Source organism: Amblyomma maculatum, chromosome 6 (genome assembly GCF_055883805.1).
Source record: "Amblyomma maculatum isolate TAMU_Amacu chromosome 6, ASM5588380v1, whole genome shotgun sequence".
In the NCBI taxonomy this organism is placed as follows: Eukaryota; Metazoa; Arthropoda; class Arachnida; order Ixodida; family Ixodidae; genus Amblyomma; species Amblyomma maculatum.
The window spans coordinates 11,802,501-11,816,645 of record NC_139349.1 but is presented as its reverse complement, the minus strand read 5'-3'; the positions used below and the strand labels follow the sequence as shown (position 1 = coordinate 11,816,645).

Sequence of the window (14,145 nt, the reverse complement as noted above, 5' to 3'; positions counted from 1 at the left end):
CCCTATAGGCCACTAAGGCACATTCATATCAGTTGGTTGAAGCGGGGCTTTATATGCGGGCTGAGGAAGAAGAAAAAGAGAAGAACGCTCGGTCACCCGCAGCTTATGCTTTCGCTCAATATTCGGTTCAGCAGCGTTGAACCCTTGTAATGTTTTTTGTTTAGCCAAACAAATATTCAGAACCAGCCGGATTACTCGCGACTCACAATATTTTGTTCGTACTTCGGAGTTTTTTTTGCGGGCAAACATTTTTTTTATTTTGAAGCTGGATATTTAGCGCTCATCCAGTGACGAAGACAAAGAAATGGTTTAGAAGACGACGTTTCCACGGGAACCGGCATAAATCGACCAGCAATGACATCAAATCTCCGCAACACAATCTAGCAGCAAACGCCGCGGTCACCGCACGCGTCTGCACCGAAGCTTTCACACTCGGTGGGACGCATAGAGACCATAATGGCAAATGTTTGTGACTGTGGCTATGGTCTGATTAACATTAACCTTCTCTCGTGTGCCGTCGTTGAAAGCTGTTCGTGTAAAGCATGTGGTGAGGATTTGCAGCTGGTTGAAGATGCTGCACAAGGAGTTGCTGGCAGGCTCTCCCAGCAATCTGTAAAGTGGCTCTCAGCGCACCGGTTCGATGGAATTTCTGCAGGGCGATTAACAATCCACTGGTTATGTGAAGCTGACTGATGGCGACTATACTTCGTACAGAAGGCTGCATAACAGGCCACTAAGGAGGTTCGGATAGCGAATCAGCTAGCACAGAAAAGAAGCATTGATAATAGCGGCGGTGACTAACAAGGTAGTGGCTACTGAAAAAAAAATTTATCAGCATGAATTTTTAGAGTTCTAAATAGTAATAAAGCTCTTTCTTCAACTTCAAAGGCAATTATCTCAAAACATGGAATTTTGCTGCATTTAACCATTTTTTCTCAGAACCTGCTGGAACTAGGGGGATAATTTAGAGCTATTGAGTAAAACTACAGACAGTCTACTGAACCAGAATTATCAACACTGATGGAGAGAGTTTTGATTTAAAGGTAATTTACTACAGATTTTGGCTTTAAAGTTTGGTAGTCTTTGTAAAAAAGAATGAACAAAAAATCCAACATTTAAAAAACAATAATTCAGGTTCAGTACCACCATTACACTGATAGTAACCGGACCCGCTGAGCCAGGCAGTAACAGGACAGCGAACTGCCGGCATTGAGTCCTGCTGCCACGAAGAATGAACTGCTAAGATTGTCGTCTTCTTTTTCGGCGGGACCACGATGGCATGTCACAATAGCATGATAAATGCTCTAACCTCAGCAGATTATGAGAAAAAAAAAGGTCACAAACATAGGCTAAAATGTACGGGAGGAATAGGGCCTATCCTGTCCCCTTGAAGAAACTTCTCACCAAGTTTTTGGCTTTGGCTTGCCAAACTGAATGTAGTTTGGCAAGAAACTGAATGCAGAGTGCATCCCCAAGTTAGAAAGTTTGTTTTTCATGCTCTCTAGCCAAAAAGAACCTGCTATCGACAGTACAGTAGGCAGCTGCCAAAGAGAAAAACAAAGAAAAGGCAAATTTTGGCCAGTGACAACAGAGGATTGGCTGGTGAATAGAACAAGAAACTAAGTTTGACTAAAATGCAGCCTTCTATTGCCGTTTTCTCTCCACTAGGAGCCTGGCTAAATAATGTTATCGACAAGCTGGAGATAGAAGATTGAGCCTAGACGAAGGGGAACACCCAGTATGCAACCAAGGAAAACATTTCACGAGCGCAGACAAGGGCACTGGAGAGATGCAGAATTGAAAAAAAGAAGAAGAAGAAGAAAAAAAAAGGCAACTCGAACCAATCGCCCGACAGGGCTGTGTGTTGAAAAGGACAGCCCAATGTATGCACCAGACCACTTTGATTTATTCATTTAGGCCCTAAATTTGAATACAATGTTCTGAAATCTTTGAACTAATTTTCTCAGCACTTTTTGCAAGAGCACAGCCATTTGGAAAACTATTATTTCCAAACTTTGTTGCCAGAGGTTGCTTTCAAGGTGGTTTCTGGACTAAAATTTTGTTGGAAACAAGACAAGGTATTTTTTGGATTCCTAATTATTCTCTAAGAAAGAAAAGTATGAAATATGTGACATAAAATAACAGCAGGAAAAATGAAGCTCGTTCTTAAAGTGATCAGATATTTAGAAATGTAATGAAGAACATGCAATTTGCCTTATCCTACACAAAGAACTACCCAGAAGTTATCTAAGCACTAACGGTTAGCACATATTCAAGATTTTTGAAATAATAGCTTTTCTAAGCTGGCACTGATATGATCGGGGGTTCCAGTCGAGGTTCCAGCAGCCATTACTCATTATAACAGCAACTTCTTTTTTCTATTTGCGCTAAGGCGATGAAACTTAGAATATATCCTAATAAGATGAAAATAAGCCATACCTGAAAATTTTATTGAAATTGGTGCAACAGTTAAAAAGTTCACCCTTTAACCCTGCATCCCCCTTTAAGATGCATGCACTGCCAAAATCCAATGTTGACTTCCGGACAATCGATGACACCACCTAACAGAAAGCCAAAAGACTCAACGTACTATGCACTTTGAAGGCCACTGTTTAACAGCAATGGCAATTTCAACACCAAGAAAAATAATTAAAACTTGCAGTTACAATATACAAGCAGTAATAATGTTACATTGGCATGGCACAATGGTTAGGGCATTCGGATAGAGATTCGAAGGGCTGCGGTCAAATCCTGCTGGGTGCAGAATTTTGTTTGCTTTTTATTTTATTACGAGTATTTGTGTCATTTCAAATCTTTTTCCACCTTTCATTTTCTCTCCAAGCAACTAAGGCCATTGAGTAACACAGTATGCCTGCATGACAGCTCCACCCGGTTTCGTGCAGGTTTATCTTGCACAATAAACCAACATTGCAGTCCATATAAGTTTCATACCCGATTTTGCAACAAGGAAGCACATGTCGAGGTAGAAGCGTCACCCAAAAAGAACTTTCACTTCCCCTGCTGCTCCAAGCTTTTCAACAGGGACATGTCAAAATCAAATCCATGTGGACATGTTCAGCGCACAGCTGTGATTGCAAAGAGCCAAAACCAAAACATACCAAAACTGGCTACCTGCAGTGCTACCAAGCACAGGTTTTGTTTGCCTTCAAACATTTAGGGCCTCTTTTTGCCATCTTTTTTGTGCGAAAGGTGTGCATGCAGTGTGGAAGCAAAACTTGATTAACAATTCAGACATGCAACTGTAACGCACATTAGACAGCCTCCAGGATCCCTTGCATGCCATGTGACCTGTGCTTACAAGAATGAGCTGTGGCAGTGATACCTGCAATTCTGTTTTTGCTCTTTTTTACGTTATAAGAGCATTTCTTTCAATAAGAGGAGCGTTTTTTAGATTGGAAACTGGTATTCCGTCGATACAAGTTAACATTATTTTTCTGTTGAGTGTCCCTTAACTACAGTTTTCAGGGCAGTATTTGGGATGCGAAACTTCTTTGGAACCGGCTACATATTGAGGGTTATGTGTACCTTGGTGAGCTTGCTCTCGCGGAATGGCACGGGCACCTTCTTGGCAGAGTCCTTGTTGCGACGCAGGCCCTCGAGGCAGCGGCTGAGCACCATGAGGGAGGTGTTGATGCGACCGGCTTCACGCAGACGCAACCCCTCAGCACCCGACTGGGATGGCTTCTCCGAGCCGGCCAGGTCGCAGAGCATGAGCGAGCTCACATGCCAATCCCGGCTGCCAGCCGCCGAGCCCACCAGGCGAACAGTGAAAACGCAGTGGCTGCGGCTTGAGCTGTGGTTCAGGTGAGTCTCTGCGACGCTCCGGTTGTGGTAGGCCAGACATAGCAGTCGATGAGCTTCGTCGGCGGTGTGCACGGGCACCTCGGTGAGCCCACGAATGAAAGAGCGCTTCGCCTGGTCCTCGCTAAGCTTCAGCAGGGTACGGCGTGTACCTCCGCCACCTTTCTTTGCGGTTGCCTCCACTGAAGGCAGCAGCAAGTCGTAAATGCCCTCATTGTAGATTTCGTAGAATGACAGCCACAGGAGAACCTGTTGCGGTGAGAGTGAACAATCAAGTCTACATTCTGCACCAGGCATGGCAGATAAGTGCTGAGCCTATATCCTATAACTACTTGCCAAACACCTCAAAGGACTAAAACACAAAGTGAATGTGGCCAACTAGTCTAACTGCTGCCAGATATAATGACCTGCAAGTCACACAAATTTCGATTACAGCCGGATCCTGTTGCCTAGTTATTACTGAAAACATTCATATCTTAAGCAGTAAGGCATTAATACTTTGTGGAGACATGCTCTAGAAAAAGACTTCAAAATAGAGATTTCCTCACACACACAAAAAAAAAAAAAAAAAACAAGAAGGAAAGACTTGATAAAATAAAACGTAAAATAAAGTTTAGGACAGCACAGAGGACTATGAACGGAAAATGGTAGGTGTAATGTTAAGAGCTAGGAAGCGCGAAGAGTGGGTCAGAGAATTAACTCGAGTTACTGACACTCCAGCCGAAATCAAGAAGAAATGGGCTTGGGCAGCACATGTAGTGTAAAAAAAGATAACTGATGGTTTTCAAGATTAATCAATTGGGGAAAAGAAAGCGTAGCAGGGGGCGGCAGAAAATAAGTTGGGTGGATGAGGTTAAGAAACTCGCAAGGGTCAAGTGGATGCGGCTAGCACAGGACCGGGTTAATTGAAGGAAAATGGGATAGCCCTTCACCCTAGTGGGTGTAGTCCGGCCTATGATGTTGATGATGATTAAATAATGCAGTTATCTTGAATACCTCCACTGCAAGTCTGTTTGCAACTTCAAGACCCATGACACTGAAAATGTTCCATGCAATGCCACCCATAAATTATGCTGCACTTGCCATGCCTTAAGAGCTGAATAACAGCCTGTTCCAAGAATCTCAGCACTACATGAAAGTGCTGAAGCTTTGTCACCAGAGGAGAGAATTACCACGATACGCACCACTGACACTGCACCTCTTGAGTACAGATTCAAAACACACCTGCCCAGGAGAGCCATCGCTGTCTTCGCTCAGGCCAGACAGAAAGAGTGAAGCATCGCTGCCGTTGCGAGGCAGGTGGAAAGTGCTGAAGTCTGCTGCACTGCGGGCTCCCTTCTCGCCTAGAAGTTGAGTCTTGAGCCGGAATATGGCAGCCTCTTCTTCAGCGCTGAGCTGAACTACGTCAGCAAAGCAGTCTGGCCGCACAGGTGCCCCCGTACAGATCTGCATAAAGGAAGGAGGCCAGACAGGGACATCCCATTAGATGTATACTACTGTAACATGGGAGGTTATATAAAAATGACCCCCCAATGTCGACTATCACCCCCCCCCCCCCCCCCAACTTAATACAACCTTAAACAATGAAGTATTTTGCTGGCTGCAGACAATATAGCAATGACAACAGAACTGACAACTAATGAAATATACTGAGAAAGGTCAGTGACTGCGGAGAAAAATTCTGTTTTGCTGCAGAAGGGGGTGTACCTGGGTTCCAAGAAGACTGAAAAGGCGGTCCAGGGTGCGAGGCACAACACCGGGGTCAGTGCAGGGCCCCTGCATGGTGTATGTCTTGCCACCAGCCGTAGGGCCATATGCGAAGAGCAGCACGTTTGTGCCCTGAATGAATGCATCCAGAGGTGCCTGTACCACCTCCTGGAACAGCTGATCCTGGCTGCTGCCCTCTGGGAACACCTGCATAGTGTATGCACAGAAGTACACTACTTCTGGAGGTACACAACTGCTGTGTATAGACCTCCTTCACTCTGGCTACGTCACATACATGCAGTGGCACTGTCGGCGTCGGTGACTTTCACGTGGTAGGCAAAACAACATTTCAGTCAATTCTGCCTATCATGACTGTAGGGTGGTTTGCTGCTGCCGAAAAAAAAAAAAAGACAGCTCATACAGGCTAGTTGCATCACTGTGGCATGCGCTGAAAGGCACAGAAAGGGAAGTTTAGTAAGCATGCACAGGTTTCTTGTCGACGAAGGTCGCCGTAAATAGTGGGCTGTCGCGGTGAAGTGTGAAGGCTGGATACCGATGCCGGCTCATCAAACATGCGGCAAACATTTTGTCACAACTAAGCTAGAGCTTGTTAATTTTTCGCCAGAGCGGTCTACCTGCTCAAAGGTCACGAATAATTCGAGTTTGGCCTTCTTTATGCCAAGTAATAGGATCTTTGTTTTGGTGCGAGTGCGACTGCACATGTAACACATGTAGACGAGGAAACCAGTGTATTGTAATGCGCAGATCTGTTCCTTTGTTAGAGCATGAGTAGATGTGTTTACCTATGTAAACAATTTCTCAAATACATTTTTTTTTTTTTTTTACTTTGGTAACTGTACGTGAGCTGCTGCATGGCTAACCTTCGCCGTGTTCACCTTAAATTACTTTAATCTATTTCTTCGTGATGAAGATTGCCACTACACGTTAACAGACACTGATTCGCTCGATTGGAGCTGCATTTTTTTATACTGAGCGGTTCTAGCTGTATTCACAGCAGTTAATTGTGAATGCGAGTTGCGTGGTTCAGCATTGCCGAGCAACATATGGGCTCGTGATTCAGACTCTCTGAGGATCATTAAATCAGCTATGTACATATTGCATGGCAGACTGTCCCATTCTGAGTTTATCCTATATTGAAACGCGGCCACGGCGACCAGGAATGAGCTTAGTCGCGCCAGCTACGGAACCACTGCGACCACTGCAGCTTGTAATTGTAATGCAAGCTAAATGTGTGAATACCCGTGATGAAATTGTGAACATTAACGCCGACAGCTGCCCATCAACAGAGCAGATACAACAGGCATGTAGAGTGGTGATTTCAACAAATAACGCAAGGATAATCAAATCCACGCTGTGGTAACTGTTGCCATGCTTAACCTAAAAGCCGCTCGACGCTAGCAAAGGGCTTTATGCTTACTAACAACGCTCATTTGCCGTTCGATATGCAGAATCATTTAAGAGTGCAATGATATTTCCAGTGGATTACTTCGTACGTGATTTGCACGCACTGTTTACGAGCGAGAAAAGTCACCGTCTAATTACTCGACTGAAAGTACAAGTTGTAAGCATCCGAAGCTTTGCGATTCTTGATGCATACCATGGTTATTTGCTGGGTGAAGAAAGCAAATAGATAACAACATTGTTCATTTTTCCTGGCAGGCAGCAACGCTTCGCTTGCGCACTTCGAACCCACTTTCCGTCTGCTATGGCTTGTGTGACCGGATGCTGCATGTCATGTACCCCTCCCATGGTGCTTTTCATGCATCGCTTTTATCCTCACCGCTGAAGCTCATGAAATACACTTGTATAAATGAGCTCGACAGAATGTCAGTTGAGTCTATTAGTCGAGAGAAATAGAGAATTTTGAGTGTCAAAAACATAACTGGTGCTTTGCTCTCTTCCTCTGCGTTTTGCCCTTTACTTCTAAATGGGGGCCCCCGGCTGGACTTTTATCAGGCTCATGTAAACGCCCCAAGCCAAAGTTATTTCGTCTACCAAAAAGGCACCTGCTCATCACCATAAAACGCTCTTCACAACATGGTCACAATGCCACTCTTGTGCTTTTTGCCTACTGTGGGATCGCAAGTCACTGCAGCACCATCTCGATCGCCTTGTTTGTTTGTAAACATGGAGGAGGTCTATAGTTAACATGTGGTTGCCAATGGCCAACACAAACACGCTGGAATGACAACTGAAAAATGGCACATGGCCAACAGCAAATTTCGCTTATTTCTACCGTCAAGAACCAGAGCGACTTTTCTGAAAATACTAAGAATGCCGTGCTTATATGCTCATCTCAATGCTTCTACATTTTACAACCCTCAATTACTATTTACGTTGTAACCTTTTTAGAAGAGACTCAGATCAGAGCGAGACCGAGGCCAACTCTTTCTCGTTTCTCTACCTGGCTCTCGGTCCCCTCCTGACTATGCTTATGTTTGCCAGCAAAAGACTCATTTAATGCCCAGGCAAGTAAAACTTGCACTGCCAATGCCAACAAGAAATTCATGAGCATTATCTAGAAGCGGATGGCAGCACAGTTTGCTCTTGAAAACGGCCACTGATGCCCACAGTTCAAAGGAAGCTTTAAGGCCCTCCTTCAGCAGAAACATAGCAGTTGCCTTGTTGGCGTCTTCGCAAGAAACTCCTGGTTGGTCGACAGGGTCATGACGTCACAGCCGACGTGAAGAGCTGTGAATGACATGATTTTAGGTTTCTCGCAAGATTAGAACCCATGACACAGTTTGCCTTGGTTTTGGGTTTGAATGTCTCAAAACTGCTCAGACTAGCATAGGCGCCGCAGTGGAGCGTTCCAGAAATTTCAATTACACAGGGTTCTTTAGCATGTGCTGACATCACACAGCACATGGGTACCTAGCTTTTCACATCCATTAAAAAGTGGCCACTGCAGGCAGAATCTGATCCCGCATCCTTGGGCACAGTAATCGAGCACCCCAATAGCTGCACCACAGCAGCGGGACTCACACATGACATGCCTGTACAGCTTGGGAACAAGGGATTTACACGTACATAAATAATTTTTTAAACTTTCCCAGCTTGTAAATCCCTCCCCCTCTAGTCTTATTCAGAGAAAACCTCTTGGTTGTTGGAAAGTGACAATCAATAATACATGTAAACTTGAGTTTGTCCTTAAGGTCTTTAAATGTTAAATCCAGACAATCTCGCAGAGAAGCACACAAGCCAACGTCACACTTCTATGTGCAACCTGCCAGCCCACCTTGTTGAAGCTGAAGCATCTTTGCTGCTGGTGCTCCAGAGTGGCCGTTGTGGACACCACAGTTGTCTCTGTGCGTGGCTCAAATGCTGGGTTTGTGAATGGCTTGCCGCCAACCCGTGGCCGCAAGCGCAGATATACTTTCAGTGCCGGGCCTGGGGATAAAAGGTAGCTTTAACATGGGCAGGACTTTCATATTTGCTTTCTAAGTTCTTTGAGCAGCGTTCCACATGCGCGCGCAAGCACGCACGCATATTGCTCTTCTTGTCCCAGGGACCTGATTTCCTCATGAACCCAGTCCAGCTTCAAACCTGCTTATAAAGTAATTGTTGCTTGTCTTCCAGCAACGCATGTGCAAATACCAAAGCAAATAAAAGTAATAATAATTGAATGAAAATACAATACTGCACATCATTACTCTATTTATCACACCCTAATGCTTATCAGACATCACAATAAAAAAGGGGAAATCATGCACGATGGGTACAAATCATACTAAGCATAAATGAGTACTGGACAGCTTGTGACACCTTGACTTAATGCTTGCATAATAAGAAAAATGTGCATGAATTGAAAATTGTCCAAGGAAAGGGGTGTTTTCTGCTAGTGGCTCATAATGCTAAATGACCCCGCCATGGGTCAAGTGAGGCCAATCTGCAAGAGACGTGTGGAGCACAGTGCTGAGATAGTGCAACTGCTTAGGCCACAATGCCAGCATGACCTTTAGAAAGGCGACCTATTCCTAAACTTCTTTGCAACACCTAAAGGCACAGCGGCACCTGTGGAATAGAAACAATGCATTCTTGACAAGGGATAGCCTGCCTATCCGTCTCGTATTAGCTTCACCAGACTGCGCATACCAATTAGTGCAGCATTTGTTTCTTCTCAGCCCATCAAAACTGCCCGGAAAAAGTGGTGGCTATATGTGATTGCAAATCACAAATTATTCATTGTACAGCCAAAGGTCTTTCCAGGCTTTACACCTGTGTTGCACGAGCTCTTTAAACTGCCATTTAGTTCAACCACTGTTCACTTTCTCAACTGAAACTGAATGGCAATTGGCTGCAGTCACACTGAACATACTGAGAGACTCAGTTTAATATCAATCACGTGACGCCCTATGTGAGAGCAACTTAATTATGACTAATAGTTTTTTTTTTCATTACATACAAGTTTAATATCTTTAAGCATTATTATTACTGAACTGAAATTTCTGCGCGCATTTTCCATTTCAAGTACGCCAGAACTGATCCTGATACAGAACCAAGGCAATCTATTTGAGGCATGTCTTGCTTCACCGCTTAGTTATTTTTTGGTGCCGCTTCACGCGCTTGAGTGTTAACATTCATTTGATTAGTTAAAGTTGCATGCTGAGACTTACATTAGCTAGGGCAACAGCCTTCTGCACGATATGAGACAGCAGTTGGAAATGCTGCCAACTCGGCTGATGCGGCAAGTCTGCTGAAAGCCACCTTGTCAATTGACCAGCTCCACTGCGATCCCCAACCTCAGCTGAACTGAACTGCTGTTGCTGTTGATATCTCAACTGCAGTTGTTGCTGCCGTGTAATATCGCTGTCATTAGTTCAACTGACAGCCAACTGAATTGCCATTGAAAATGCCTGTGTAACAAGGGAATTAAACAAGGAACCCATGAAGAGACCCGGCACATGTTGGTTGGTTCATTAGTGAGAAACTTTGCTCCCTCTCCCCTCTTTCAAACTTTTTAATGAAGGCATCCTTGCAACAACGCAGCAGGACAAGCGCGACGTTGTTTTAACACAATTTAGCAGTATTTTGTGAACTTGGCAGCACAACTTGAATCCCACAGCAACAGCCTGCTCGGCCCATTGGATCAACGTGGCCTAAGAGTAAGCTTTCCAGACAGGATGACACGCTAGGGGCGGTGCGATGCCTGGCTGCAGAACTTCTCATATTACCGGTTAAAGCGTATTTCCCCGAAAATACCCATGAACTTAGCTAGGATTCTGCTCTTTACACATTTTAAAAGCGAAGAAATGCTTCACCAATGTGAACAGCCTAAAATATTGAGCACTCATGGAACTGTCTAAATTCAGGGCAGACTATTGTGCTATCCTCAACAATTCCAGCCCCATTGTATGTACCTGTTCGAGCCCCACTGAATGTACCTGTTTGAGCCCCACCGAATGTACCTGTGCATAAAAGTGCAGAGTACACCTTGCGCACAAAGAGGAAGTTTTTGGCTTCACTCGCCACATGAATTGCAACAGTGAATGGTGCAGCTTAAGAACTGGTGTCAAAAGGAAGTTCACTCCTAGGAATGCAGGCATAAACCAATTTTTTAAGCCTAAAACATTTCTTATGACCCAAATATAAAATAAAATTAAAATTCCGTTTGGTTTCGGATGCAATACATTGCCCTCCCAGCCTCAAAAGAAGTGTGAAGGACTCACTCGCAGCAAGGTCCGCATCCGGGTTCTGGCACACAGATTCCATGCCTGTCAGCTTGAAAAAAAAAAATCAAGATGGTGTGTTATACATCAGAACCAAAAAGACTGAAAGGCAGTTGCCTATATAATTAAACTACTAGCACGTCTCTGCTGCCAAATGTTTAATAAATGACGTGGAGACAGGAGCAAGGACAGTTGCACAATTCTACTTAACAATGCTTTCTCATTCTTGAACTAAGTGAAAAAAAAAAAAAACAACAACAAACAAACAAACAAACAAAAAAGCTTTTTAATGCAAAGAAATGAAATGGTCTTAGCCATAGTAGCATTCTCTAAACTTGTGGCAATGTGTACAGGGTTATTTAATTTCAAATGTACCCAGGTCACAGGATCTGCTTTTGGGCAGTGCAGCCTGGCACTTGCGAAACCTAGAAACACAAGTTACATCTGCATGGTTATCAGCCACAGGAGCACAATAAAGAGAAAACATTTTGCCAAAAAAAAAGTGCGAGAACAATTCTAAAAATACAATGTTTTTTTTTTTGCTGTGTTGGGTTTAATGGCGCATAAGTGGCTCAGGCTATCATGCACCAAGCACAAGTTTGTAAGGGAAGTACTATACCATTTATTCTACAGTTTCTTTAAAACATTTTCTTCCTTTGGAAAGCTAAAAAAGCATGATAGACAACAAGTCCGCTTCCACCTAAAATCAATTCTGGATGGAAAAGAATGTGTTCATTGTAAAATCGACTCAAAATCTTTTTTTCTTGCGTTTCAAGTCTTGTGCATGAAAATAAAATGGGGTTTATGGTGAGTTTTTCTCCACATTCTTCACACAGGGTTTCTTTTTTCTCTTTTCTCAACAAAATGTTGTGTGTCATGTGTGTGTGGCCTTCCGTGAAGCATTCCTGATGACATGATTTCCATTCCCCTAAAACTGGCTTCACCAACTGCATTTTATTATTTACCTCCCTACTCAATGAGGACTACCATTCTTCCTTTATTTTGTTGTGCACTAGCATCACACAGTCTCTGTACAGCATATTTATGTTCTTTATTTGTTTTTCATGGGCTGGGGCAGCGCAAAATTCTGCTTTCTCCTTGCCTCCAATGCCGACATGACTCGGGACCCAACAAAATGTTATGGTCTTGAGCACAGACTGTTGATATGTTGTGTGTGACATCCCCAAGTAGTGGTGAAACTGCATTTTTGTGGTGAAAGGCTGTGAGAACACTTAAGGAGTCTGTGTAAATATACTGTTTGTGATGTTCTCGTTAACTTTTTTCTCATAGCCACAGCAAGTGCGTAACATTCAGCAGTGAAAACACTTGCACACTGAGGTAGTCTGATTGTTCTTCCCCATTTTCCTTGTACTACTGCACTATTGAATTGTTTTGTTGTCTTGGAGCCCTCCGTATAAAATAGTGAGCAATTCTTCTTCAAGAGCTAGAAATTCTTGCAGGATGTGTTCATGCAGTGTTTCCTGTTCACATAACTGGGTTAGTGTGAAATCACAAACAGGAAGGCTGTACCATGATGGCAGTGGATAGTGTCTCGATGCAATATCAGGAAGGGCATATAATATTCCTAGTTCTTTGCATGTATCCTGAAATCAAAGAAACAAGGGTTTGACTGACTGGGGCCTATTGTTAAACAATGCTCTGGAAGCACACTTAGTGACAACTGCCCTTCCCCTTATGCCAACCTTTCTCTGTGCCTATTTTCATGCCCGGTTGCATTGCAATCGGGTTTCTTCCGCACCTCCTCCCATACTATCTGGACCTGGGTGGACTGGCTTGGTGCTAAGGGTGAAGAACAGCGTCTGCTCGTCCAGCAGGCTATCGATGTATTAAGAGCCCAAGTGTTGCGCCTCAATAAAGTCCTACTACTACTACAGCTACTACCACCACTACTACTACGAGCCAGTAAAGCCACGATGATGATGATGATGAAGTTGTGACTTTTCCTTTCGAAGCGGGTCTTTCATCATGGCCAACTTTGCTCCATCGCGGCATAAGCCCCTCCAAGGATAGATGAGCTTTAGGCCAACTTTTTTACTAACGGTATAGAGAAAGGAACTGCAAACAGTGCCAACTCTTCCGGCATTCCCAAGACACCTAGTCATTCGTAACGTGCCAGTCGTTTGAAACTGCCGTGCACAGAAGTAATAGAGAGTTTTAGTACTGCGTACGTAAGCATACGCAGAACTCTTGCGTACGTAGGCGGCCTGCGTGCTGCTTACTGCGCATGCGTCATACGCATCACAATTCTTGCGTACTGCGTATACGTTGCTCGCGTACGCAGAAATCCCTACCTCTGCGTGCGTTCGCTGAACCGTCTGCGTATTGCTCTCGCGTATGAGAAAGCTCGACAGACACGTTTAGCTATATGGCCGCGCATATAAGCAGCAAACACGCATCGCGTGTTTGTTTCTTTTCTTTTCATTGCAGGCGATTTGACGTATCGCAAGAAGTAAAATCTTCTAATTCACTTGTTGCTCCGCAGTGCGCGGATTGCCTTATGCGACGCACAAATTGTTTTCTACGAATGCGCTGCGGGAACGCTCGAACTTCTAGCTGGTGTATTTCTTCGCCAGGATCTCTGAAACTTGAAGCAGTAAGTGCCAAGTTTCCCGTGGGCTTTACACATATAGACAAAAGCCGTATTTACAAACAAATGGAGCGCTGGCGACCCCGCCGCAGACTGGGGGTGAAATTTATAGGCTTAACACCTATGAGAATATGTGGAAGCGAAAGATTTCAGAGCCATTTTATGTCTTCACGGGGGCACCTATGATTTTGGTTTTGGTATAGAGCAACTACAAACGTCCTAGAACAGACTGTGAAAATATGAAGTGCCATTTCAAAGGCGGAATATCTATATAACGCTGCGTGACATAGGGGTACGAGCTGGTAGGGCCCTTAGAAA

General features: G+C 44.1%; 1 protein-coding gene across 1 annotated transcript in view; it reads right to left on the bottom strand.

The window, feature by feature from the left end:
* LOC146185078 (kinesin-like protein KIF15) overlaps nucleotides 1-12,773 on the bottom strand; it is a 45,610-nt gene extending 32,837 nt beyond the window's left edge. The window contains exons 1-6 of the mRNA XM_084606067.1: nucleotides 12,750-12,773; nucleotides 11,220-11,271; nucleotides 8,789-8,940; nucleotides 5,530-5,736; nucleotides 5,047-5,268; nucleotides 3,547-4,071 (exon numbers count right to left, since the gene is read on the bottom strand). Coding sequence (XP_084462193.1) covers nucleotides 3,547-4,071; nucleotides 5,047-5,268; nucleotides 5,530-5,736; nucleotides 8,789-8,940; nucleotides 11,220-11,271; nucleotides 12,750-12,752 — 1,161 coding nt within the window. The 5' untranslated portion in view covers nucleotides 12,753-12,773. The remainder of the gene's footprint in view (nucleotides 1-3,546; nucleotides 4,072-5,046; nucleotides 5,269-5,529; nucleotides 5,737-8,788; nucleotides 8,941-11,219; nucleotides 11,272-12,749) is intronic.
* Nucleotides 12,774-14,145: the final 1,372 nt, after the last annotated feature.